The following is a 12202-nucleotide window of genomic DNA, read 5'->3' on the forward strand; positions in this document are numbered from 1 at the left end:
CAGAGGCACTTCCCACAGACAGGCAGATACACAGAGGATCTGCCGCCGTTTACGAGTCAGTGGAAGGTAAATGGTCCTGCTCCCAAAACTAACACTGTGGAGTGCGCACACACACACACACACACACACACACACACACACACACACACACACACACACAAACACACACACACACACACACACACACACACACACACACACACACACACACACACACAAACAAACACAAACACACACACACACACAACAACACACACACACACACACACACACACACACACACACACAAACAAACAAACACACACACAACACACACACACACACACACACACACACACACACACACACACACACACACACACACCATACAGTGGGTGTGGGTGTACAATAATGCACGTAGTGGAAACAGACCCCCCTCTATTTCTGTGTCGGTGGTACATTTTTTACTTCCATGGTGCAGCATTCACATACGTCACCAACTGTTGTGTGTCTGACCCAATGACTCTCTCTATATATACAATCATTGGTCTGACCACAAGTGCCCCACCTGGCCCAGACAACACAACTCCCTTCAGCCCACAACAACTGCACTGGGGTTGGGTCATCTGCTTGTTTTACTCACTGAGAGCCTCCTTCCTCTTTTGTCTGCAGAGTCTATTTTACTGACCGTCTCCTTGGTCTTTTCTCAGCAATAAGTAGAAGTAAGTATATATACTCTTTTGATCCTGTGAGGGAAATTTGGTCTCTGCATTTATCCCAATCTGTGAATTAGAGAAACACACACAGCACACAGTGAGGTGAAGCACACACTAATCCCAACGCAGTGGGCTGCCTGCTACAGCGGCGCTCGGGGAGCAGTGAGGGGTTAGGTGCCTTGCTCAAGGGCACTTCAGCCGTTCCTTTACATTGGGCACATCCTATTCCAATCAGGTACTCTCAAGTGTTTTAGAATCTTTGGACAGAATAGCCTAATAGCGATCTTCCTGGAGAAGATACAGCAGGCAATCCGATTGGCCTGCTTTGCAGTGGAAATAGTCTGGAAATAGTACTGGGATTGCACTGGAAATAGTGTTTCTTTGGTCATTTCTTTGTAGGAGAAAGGGTCAGTAGCGACTCTCAGTAGCTATGGTCCCCATTTATTCCTGGGTCTTTTTTTGTTTTTGTAGGGAGGGGTGCAAAAATAGACCAGTGCCCTGAGCCATGCCCTGCACCACTGAGAGGGTTCTCCCGGGCATTCTCTTGGGCAGGGCGGGTAAACTGGACCCAGACGCCAGCTTTGTGCCAAGGACAGACACACTGCCCTGACCACAAACTGTGGCGGCAATGAGACTGAACAATGGAGCACGGAGCAACTGCTGTTATCTTCAGCTTACCGAAAATACAGTGCCTGCAATAGCACACACAAGACCAGGGCATGTCTTACCAAACATGATACCTGCAATAGCAGATATACTGTAAGACTCACAAAGTCATCTCTTTTCAATGGGCGAGGTTTGTCAAAACCCTTTGTACTCTGTGAAGAGGCCCAAGTGGACAGTGGTGTTAGGTCATAGTCAGTGTGATTTAAAGCAACACCAAAGAGTTTTTTGTACCTTAAATTAATGTTTCCATTAAATTGTTTCAGTGGTTCATCAACTCGTAACAGGGTGAACGGCACTTCTGCATTCGCTTTGCGGCCCTCTATCGGCTATAACCGCACTATGTAAGTTTGCCAGATCAGGTAGCAGATCTGTAGTTTGATGGAATGAGACATAAGAAACTACAAATTTGACTTGCATGATGTCACAATACATCGTACTTTCATAAAATCATGCAACATATTCTACCTTGTCTGTGGACATCGTTATTTGCAAAGCTGGTGCTGGATAAACAAATAGCATGCGTGCGACAAAGGAAAAGTTCTTTGGTGTTGCGAAGACCAGAACCTAAAAATCAGCAGTTCTACCAACAGCATTGCTGAATGGCAGCAAGAGAAAGAGTATTGAAACTAATTTCCAGGTTAATATTAAGTTGCTTGTAGATTGTAAGATGTACATCTCTGATTTACCACACAAATAGTACTGTTTCCAATTAAAGGTATTTAAAAACAGACATCCCTATGCACAGCTGCTTCAGGTTATCAGGTGCTGGTGGTTGACAGGAACATAAGAGTCAAAAAGTGAAAGTAGCCAACGCACACTGGAATAGTTTAGATAAAACAATCAGTAAACTATTATATTGTGCCGTGGCTACAATTGAATCTATTAAATAATAATACGATTACGGTGGGAAATAATTTAATAGTGAAACGAAAGAATGAAGACATATAATACCCATTACACCCACCCAACACCCATAGCCGCATCAAGAAAAATCCAGTATGGCCATGGCTATGAGGTTAAACAGTCAACATCGGGACTGTCCCAATTCTGCCCCTAAATAGACACTGTCCGTTTGACTGGACTTAGAGCTTCTTCAGCTCATTTCACATCAGGAGACGCTGAGCCAGCCAGGACTCCAACAGGAAATGACCTCATCTTCTCATTGTTAACTCCTGGGAATACATTGCTCTAGTCTGACCAACACAATCGGATGGGACACATTCTCACAAAGGAAGTTAATGTTCATGGATACACAAATAAAAACTCTCCACCTCCTCCTCGGATCAACTTGGTCACCTACTTCCCATGACTCACTTCCTTAGATGGCACATCAACAAATAACAGGCCCCAGTGGTCATGTGCCATATCTCAATGTTGCATCAACCACACCTTGTTACCGAGCAACACAAAGCTGGCAAAGAAGACGTTTAGTAACATGGATTCTCAACTGTCAATGTTTACTCTGAATGCTGGGTTGAAAATATGACTCTAATCTATGCAGCAGTTGACTGAAGGTTTCAAACCTTGAAAATTAATTGTTTCTGAGATAAATTATAAAGAAATCATCATCATCATCAAACACAAAGGGCCCTTTTTCAGCAGTGGTGTACCAAAAGATACTGATACGAGGAAAAATACTGTATTTGTAAAATTACTCTAAATGGACTGCCAAGCCGTGTTGCATAATTTCTCATTTAGACAATGGTGGATGGAGAAAGCGAAGGAGAAAGCAGACACAGAATGCTCATTGTCTATTGTTTGCACCAGACAGAATCAATGAACAGTTGAAGATCTCACAGCATCAGAATGGCTCCACAAGTCTTGATCAAACCAGGCCTGAGTTTGAATGACTTAGCAGATCTTTTGTTTTCAGGCTCCACGACTCCCGACGTGAGGCCTGTCTTTGCGCAGTGCAGATAAATAAAAACACATGCAAATATAATAATCCTCTATAATAAGCAGCACTCATGGAGGCCTTCCTCATGGTCTGCTCTCCGTGGATGGACGGACTCGTGGGGGTATTTATGTTGGGCCTGCTGTTCGTTTGCTCGTTTGCTCATTTGGGTTCCTGCCATGGACCTTACAGCACCAAATGAGGCTGTGGAATGTGCATTTAACAAGCTAACATGCTAAGCCTTGACCCTTTACTGGCTGCAGTGAGTATGTGTGTGTGCTGTGTGTGTGCCGTGTGTGTGTGTGTGTGTGTCTGTGTGTGTGTGTGTGTGTGTGTGTGTGTGTGTTCTGTGTGTGTGTGTGGGGGGGGGGAGAGAGAGAGAGAGAGAGAGAGAGAGAAAGAGACCTGTGTGAATGGGCAGTCAAAATAAATGTGTGAATTGGGCGTCCTGTGTGTGTGTGTGTGTGTGTGTGTGTGTGTGTGTGTGTGTGTGTGTGTGTGTGCATTTCTGTTCCTTTCAACCTCAAATGAGGAACAGCTGATTATCTCACTAGATAGGAGGCTGGACCGTACTACTTTGTTTTCCAACAGAGGAAATGCTTCCCACAGAAGGCAAACAAACTAAACCACTGTCCCCTTTGTCATTTCAACTTGTAAAATTGTGTACTGCTGATACTATTCCTCAATGACTTTGGTTTCCATTAGCTCACAATAACGGAAACTCTAAAGAATGAGAAAACAAGCAAATAAATAACCAAACAAACAAATGAATGAATGAATAAATGAATGGATGCTGCGCGGCGGTCATAATAAGTCAATGGATGCCTGCCTGCATGCACGCATGAATGAATTTATTGATGAAGGGGACAATACCTGTTTGGTCATTAAAAACAGTGAGAGTAACTAGTGAATTGCAAGAGGTACACACATACTGTACATAACAAGTAGAAGTCTGCTTTGCTGTTTTCTGTTGCTCAGTGCTGTGCGTTGGTGCTTTGCTGTGTCTCACTAACACAGGAAACCACACACTCCCATCTGGAGTCACAAAAAAACTCCTCAATGAGATTTCCAGAGACCAAATGAGCCGGGAGCTGACTGCACTTTGAAGCCATGGTAATTAAAAGCCGAGCTAACCAGGAGAGAACACACACACATACACACACACACACACACACACACTGGGCACCCAACCAAGGAAATATAACTTATATGTTCTTCCCAAAGTGTTGGCCAAGTGCATGGCAATTTACAGGAAATGAAGTCTGCCCTGAAAATGAGAGCGGGTTGTATAGGGGGGAGGGCAGGGTGTTCCTGGGCGCTCGGGATTTCTTGGCGTCCAGACGAACCTTTAAGGACACTCACCCTGCAGTCCAGAGAGCCCTCTCCTACTGTAGCAGCTCCCGGGAGCATTTAAGGCTGCGAGCTGCTCTAAAGGGGACTCGAGCGCAAGCTCTCCAGTGACCAATCACAAGGACACATTTGGAGGAATGCTCTTCAGTCACCTTCATATGGACATGCTTGGAGGAGTGCTTTCCGGTGACCTCCACAACTTCCATACCTCTTGAAGTGTGTGTTATGAGCTAATGGACTCAGGTAAATAATCTAACTGTGTGTGTTTCATCAACGACCAAAACACTGCCAATTGCCAACCTGTTTGTCCTGTTGCTGTTTGTATTTTTATTGTGCTGTTTGTATTTTTATTGTGCTGTTTGTATTTTTATTGTGACACATGTTATGTGTGAAACCCAAGGACCACAATGGAAACAAGGCTCCCGGTTTTACTGTTTTCATTGTTTGTGACTTTAATGTATATTATCTCTGTACTGCAGAGTCCTTTTGAAAATCATCAAATAAACTCAATCAATCAATCAATCAATCAACCTGAGACCATGGCTAGTGGCATGGCTCTGTCCGTGGGGCTACCAGGGCCGTACCTGTGAACAGCTTCTTCCAGCTGCTTGGCGTGACGCTCGTCCTGTTCGACCTGCCTCCTCTGGCTGTCCTCCTGGTCATGTGAGCCTACTGGAGTTCCCTGAAGTAGCCATCTCTCCCTCATGGCCTTGGACTGGAAGAGAGCAGGGCAGGTCATTAGACACATACTCAAATGAAGGTACTACTGCTCCTTTCCTAAGATGTCCAGTTTTTGCATGTCCTTTCAGCAATGTTTTAACCACATACTTTGTTATGTGTCTTTTTTTACGACTTTTCCAGAAGGTGAAATAGGAAACAAGAGAAAACATCATATACAGCATGAGCAAAACTGTAAGATTGAGGAAAAGCACATATTCTCCTCATGCTTTCCTGTCATAAGCTACGCTATAATAGACCTATAATAGGAGATCCGGGTGTTAATTTAAGCTAACTACCTATTGCAAGTTGCATTGCAAATTAGCTCTGGTGTAGCAAAAATCTAAGTTTGCCATCTTAACGTACCGAAGACCACAGTACACAGTCGAAAGCAGAGGACAGAAGTGTGTTGAGTAAAACGTCTGCATTTCAGACTTCTTCGTCCCCGCAAGAGTTTAACAGGTGTGATAATTCAAAATCCCCATGTTATTTTCCCATAGGAAAAATGGCAAGATACCGGATCTCAAAGATGGCAGCTTTTTTGTAGGCGAACTTCAGTGTGACCACACTGTCCTGTTGAGTGCTGTTGACTTTGGTCACCTCTATAACAGGTGACGTGTTCTGCTGTACTGAGCCATTCCCTGCCACTGGGGTCACTAGTCCCTTTTTACTGAGGCATTTGCCCCAGTATTGAACTGCTGACCCAGTAGAGTTTTGGGCCTTGGGCCTAGGGCCCCTGTTTTGGGCCTAGTGATGCCCCTGTTTTGGGTCTAGTGATGCCCCTGTTTTGGGCCTAGTGATGCCCCTGTTTTGGGCCTAGTGATGCCCCTGTTTTGGGTCTAGTGATGCCCCTGTTTTGGGTCTAGTGATGCCCCTGTTTTGGGCCTTGTGACGCCCCTGTTTGGGCCTAGGGCCCCTGTTTTGGGCATAGTGACGCTCCTGTTCCCTGCTTTGCTGTTCTGTCTTAGCTGCGGTGTGTTTGTGTTGCTTTCTCAGTAGATTTAGCAGAGTAGTTGTGTGCACATCCCATCTATCTGGAGGCCAGCAGCCGGGCAGAGGTACACGGTAAGATGACATTTCTAGTCCAATTAAATATTGTGAGCTACCTTGCTTTGGGCAATCATTCATCTTTTCAGCTTTCTCAGTAGAACCCCGCTGTGATGGTGGTGTGTATGTTTGTGTGGGTGTTTGGTTTTTCTCTGTAAACCCATGCTGTTTTGGAGGGTCTCTGCTGGACATTCCTTGAGTCCAGAAGCCCTTTCCCTTGCCCTGTCACCACCTTCTCTCCCAGGTCACTCTCACATGGCCTGGAATTCCACTCAGACTTCCACAAGCTGTCGTAGGAATGCAGCGGCAAGCAAAAAGGCCAGAAACCTCAGAGACTTCACACTCACTGGCAAAACACGGAGCAAACGGAGACACAATCTTCCCCCCGACGCAGTCTCTCTCCAACTGAAGGACGCAGGTCTGAGGGAATGTTTGAAACTAGGCTCGCTGTAATCATATTTCCATTCACATTTGAATATTGGGAGACAGCCAAAGCTGACTGGGCCACATTTTCTGTCTTTTCCCCTCTATTTTCCCCTCATCCCAAATTCAGTTAACCTCTCCTTGCTTAGCTGCAATTTCCCCTCTTTTTTCACCGTCGAAGACAAACATGTTATGACTATGTTATTTTTGTTGTGTGGTGTGATTTTACACGTAGTAACATTTACATTGCATCTGTAATGACCACCACTTACATGTCTCAGAGCAAGGCCGTAGTCATGATGTCAACATTGGGGGGGACCAAATCTGTGCCCCAAACAGAATTTCAATACATTTCCTACCATGCAAAAATATTATTAAAAATCACAAACAAGTCGTTAGTTACCCCCCCCCCCCCCCCCCCCCCCATTTGATTTTCAAAAGGGTGGAGAAGAAGCAACTTCACTGGTCCATCCCTGGACCTGTGACTCTATATTACACAGAATGTGGTTCTTTGACATATTACTTACACCTGAAGATTTTTTTAAACTAAGGCTTAGACTCATAGGTTTGGAGCCTAATAAGATTTTGTCTTTTAATTTAGATTTTATTATGCTGGCGGCTAATCACACAATTTTAACATAGTTTGAAAGGGACAGGATTCAGGAATAGGCTACTAAGACCCTCTTCTGTCTGACTCACCTCGTGTTACCCCTGTATGCATTATAGACTGGCTTCTGACAGAAATTACGTTTTGTGCCAACATGTAGAAACACTAGGCCTACTACAGCCTTTAATTGGTGAATGGAGGTGCAAATTCCTTTCTTTGGTTATTGTCCGCGATCACGTTTTGCCTGCATGGATGCGCGATTGAGTGCGCATCTAAATAATATGCAAGATGCAACAATAATTTCTAAGAGGCCTATACACGGTAATTTCTGGCATTACTACTAGCATATGAATGCATTATTTATGTTGAAAGACGTGAAAGAAATGACACAGGCTTGCACAAATTCATCATTTAAAATAAAACGTTTCACTTTCGCTATCATTGCGAGAATAGGCTACAATATGGAAAATGTTCCCTTTCAGTCTGATCGGCTCCAAACATGTATGGGATTTCTTTAGCCTGTGCTACACCTTTCCAAGAAGTTGTGTGAAAATTGTACCGGTAGCTTTTGCGATATTGTTGACAGCCCTACCTCACCGCAGTAGGGTGCAGTAAATGGAAGATTTTGATAGCGCACGCCACTAACGAAAAACGGAAAATCACCAGGACAAACCACTCAGGGGTGTCGGCTACTCTGGAACCATAGGTCACTAATTTGTTGCGTTATTTACGTTTGATTACATTTCAGATACGTGTTGGTTTCCTGTAGGCCTAGTATAGCGCTTTATTCTTTCTTTCTTTTTCTATGTCCGAATATTGGGGGGGGGGGGGGGGGGGGACATTTTGGTCATATTTGAATATTGGGGGGGACACGTCCCCCTCAATGTCTATGGTGACTACGGCCCTGTCTCAGAGAGAGTCCTATGTCTTCCAGAGGATTGTGTAACCTACTTACAAGACTCCAGCTGTCTATCTGACTGTAGCCTAATATGCTTCTGAGGCTATATCAACAGCCAAGGAACAATATACTTACAGCTAGCCTGCTTTTGTGATGCATGCATTGTAATGTGTGTCTTTGTGGGTAAGTTACCTATGTATGTATATGTTTTCTTACAAGTATTGCATGTCTGTGTGAGCATGTTTATGTATGTATGTGTGTGTGTGTGTGTGTGTGTGTGTGTGTATGCATGCGTGTGCATGCATGTGTGTATGTGTGTGTGTGTGTGTGTGTGTGGCCCTGTCCAACCCGTGTTGTATCTATAACTGATTCAGTACCGCTGTCACTGTAAAAAGGGAACTCAGTCATAACTCAGCCAGATTAAAAGGGGCTCAGTGACACTGCATAAACCACACAATGACCACACCATTAAACAGCCTTCCCACTGAACACCGTCACATTTACCAGATAATTCCAAAAAGGAATGGATTCAGTACAATTCTGAAAGGACGTGGAAAGACCCTTAACTGAACACTTAAAACGCGCCAACTTAACTATTGTATCTGTAGAATGAACAATTTGTGCTAAAAATAGGAAGTCACTTGAGGGAACAAGAGAGTTGATAAGGCTATGTCCTTCAGAAGGACTGTCAGATTTATATGAAAACAAAGCTTGGCAAGGACTCATAAATAAAGTTTCATGACATCGAAGTGAGTGAACTTTCCTATGAGAACTGGCCAGGGACAAACAGTGCACCCACTGCTAAACAAACATGTCACATGCCGGTCAAACACTTCTCACTCTCTCTGAAGACCCCCCCACCCCCACCCTCACTCTCTTTACCACAGTCATCTCACATAGCTCAGATACAGGGATGTAGTGGAGGCTAAACGCAAGTAAACACAGTTTATTCACCTCTGAAATTTCAGAAATAGAGTTTACCCACCTCTTATTAGAGTTTATCCACCTCTCAAAAGAGTTTATTCACTTTTAACATTCAAATATCACACTGTATTATCCAATATTATCCTATATTCCCAATATGTACACTCATCAACACTCTAGGAACCATTTAACACCAAACATAAAGATGTAATGGAAAAAGTACAAAGCACATGAAGTAAATTATGTGACAATTCCACACACACAAGTGTTCCAAGTAACTGTGACATTCCACTGAATCTGTCTCGGTCCCAGTGGTGAAGTCTACGTGATACGCAGGACTATGCAGTATACCCACTTAAAAAGCATCACCATCTCAGTATACCCACTTAAAATAGGCAAGGATAGGTATTACCATTTGGGGTTGATCACAGTATTACCACTATAGCTAACTAGACTACATCACAGTATACCCACTACAGCTAACTAGACTACACCACAGTATACCCACTACAGCTAACTAGACTACATCACAGTATACCCACTACTGCTAACTAGACTACATCACAGTATACCCACTACAGCTAACACTACTGCTAACTAGACTACATCACAGTATACCCACTACAGCTAACTAGACTAAACCACAGTATACCCACTACAGCTAACTAGACTACACCACAGTATACCCACTACAGCTAACTAGACTAAACCACAGTATACCCACTACAGCTAACTAGACTACACCACAGTATACCCACTACAGGTAACTAGACTACACCACTGCTCGGTTCCCTTTTGCTGCCTCGGCGCATTGGCATCTGCGCCTGACGAACAGTTAGCCTAGGTTTGATTCCTGAACCCACCATTGCAAATCTGTGTCACTTTGGCTTAAAGCATCTGCTAAATGTCTAGTTTAGCAAAATGTATAAACAACAACCCCACACAGCTTCTTTTGATTGTTGCAATTTTCAGTTTAAGCTAATGGTGACTTCAGTCTTGGTGCCACCACCAACATTGTTGTGGTATAAGATTGATGTAGTGATATACGATTGATGCAGTGCTGTGAAGAGCGAGTGGGAGCTTTTTTTTCCAAAAAAAAAGTTTGCCAGAGAGAAAATGGGGAGACACAATTATTCATGAGGAAACAACTACCTGGCTGGCCGGTTGCACTTTTTCCGAAGCATCCCAGGAGGAATTGTGGGCACATGAAAAGAGAAATTTACCTGAATTTGGGGCACATCTAAGACCATCTGGCAGTTTGTTCCAGTTGCATAACAGCTATATGCTGCTTCCCTTCTCATCCTGTTTTGCTCTCTGAACTCTACTAGCTAACTCAAGCCACTAAGAGCCAAATTAACATTCATTACACCAGAAACCATAACATCTTTTCTAAATGCACCCTTTTACAGGTTCTGATATCTGTGCATCAAACTTACTGTATATCACCACTTTATATCTATACTTTTGACATATAATGCATATGCAGCAGCTTTGTGCTTTGTGCAGTAGGCTGATGATAAATGAATGCAGTAGTAGGCTGCTATAGCTCCTACACACATTGTCCTCTCAGCAAACAGTGTGTGTGTGTGTGTGTGTGTGTGTGTGTGTGTGTGTGTGTGTGTGTGTGTGTCTCACTTCAGTGTGCTGATTCTGTCTTTCTCGGCACGGCTCCCAGGGGCCAAAGTTTCTCCTCGGTCACTGGCAGTAACTGGCACTTTTCCTCAAAAAATCTCTCTCTCTCTCTCTCTCTCTCTCTCTCAGTATCAATCTATCTGTCTTTCTCTAGAGGGACCACAGGGCAGAAATAAAAGCTCTTTCAAGAGTCACTTTGTGCTGGAGTAAATTTGTTTTTGTGAAATGTAATTGGCATAAAATGTGGGCAACTTAACAACAGAGCAATTTTGCAGAAATGAGGCAAGCCCCTCGTTATCTGATGAGCTGGAGAGTGGAGCCGAGAGGCTGAGAGTGTTTGTTTGTGAAGGGTTCTCCTCCACGTCGCTGGGTTTCTCAGGGAACCAGAGGAAACTGCATTTGTGTGTGTGTGTGTGTGTGTGTGTGTGTGTCTGTGTGTGTGCTCTTTATATTTCTCAGGGAACCAGAGGAAACTGCATCTGTGTGTGTGTGTGTGTTTGTGTGTGTGTGTGTGTGTGTGTGTGTGTGTGTGTGTGTGTGTGTTTGTGTGTGTGTGTGTGTGTGTGTGCTCTTTATATTTCTCAGGGAACCAGAGGAAACTGCATCCATGTGTGTGTGTGTGTGTGTGCTTTATATTTCTCAGAGAACCAGAAGAAACTGGATCTATGTGTGTGTGTGTGTGTGTGTGTGTGTGTGTGCATGCGTGCGTGTGTGTTTTATTTCTCAGGAACCTAGGAGAAAATGCACCCATACACACACGCACGCACGCACGCACGCACACACACACACACACACACACACACACACACACACACACACACACACACACACACACACACACACACACACACACATGCACACATTATATATTTAGACCATAGATGTTTTACCCTAAGATGTTGAAGCTGCAGGACAAGGTCATCCAGCTGCTGCCGTTTGTCCTCGATCTCTGATTGTCGTTTCCGTTTCTCCTGAAAGACACAGAAGGACCACTTCAGCATTTTAAAGTTCCTTATCAAACCCATTGTCAATTGTACCTAATAATAACAGCATATATAAGCATATTAACTGTAAGTATGAGACATTGATGTATATGACAAAAGATAACTGACACAGGAATACACTGAGAAATCCTATGGATATAGACTGAATCATATGGATTTATATGGATCATAAGTGGTCAAACATACAGTAACACCGGTCAGTTGCTGATACAAGCTTTTATTTATTTAGAGCATGGCACACAGGTTATAGTGATCCTTCATCAAAACTGAACCACTATGCAACAACTGCAGCTTCGAACGTCTGAGAAACACAAACACGGAGAGAACTTTATGGAACATTAGTAC

At 43.8% G+C, this 12202-nt stretch overlaps 1 protein-coding gene across 4 annotated transcripts in view; it reads right to left on the minus strand.

Moving 5' to 3' along the window:
- Nucleotides 1-12202, minus strand: part of palm2akap2 (PALM2 and AKAP2 fusion) — a 93879-nt gene that overhangs the window by 62090 nt on the left and 19587 nt on the right. For all 4 annotated transcript variants that reach the window (XM_076283920.1, XM_076283919.1, XM_076283922.1 and 1 more), the window contains exons 2-3: nt 11744-11824; nt 5190-5320 (exon numbers count right to left, since the gene is read on the minus strand). In XM_076283920.1, coding sequence (XP_076140035.1) covers nt 5190-5320; nt 11744-11824 — 212 coding nt within the window. The remainder of the gene's footprint in view (nt 1-5189; nt 5321-11743; nt 11825-12202) is intronic.

Source organism: Alosa pseudoharengus, unplaced genomic scaffold, assembly GCF_046254945.1.
Source record: "Alosa pseudoharengus isolate Yale_2024_CS ecotype anadromous, Long Island Sound unplaced genomic scaffold, YU_APseudo_1.1 YU_APseudo_1.1_scf_14, whole genome shotgun sequence".
Taxonomy (NCBI): domain Eukaryota; kingdom Metazoa; phylum Chordata; class Actinopteri; order Clupeiformes; family Clupeidae; genus Alosa; species Alosa pseudoharengus.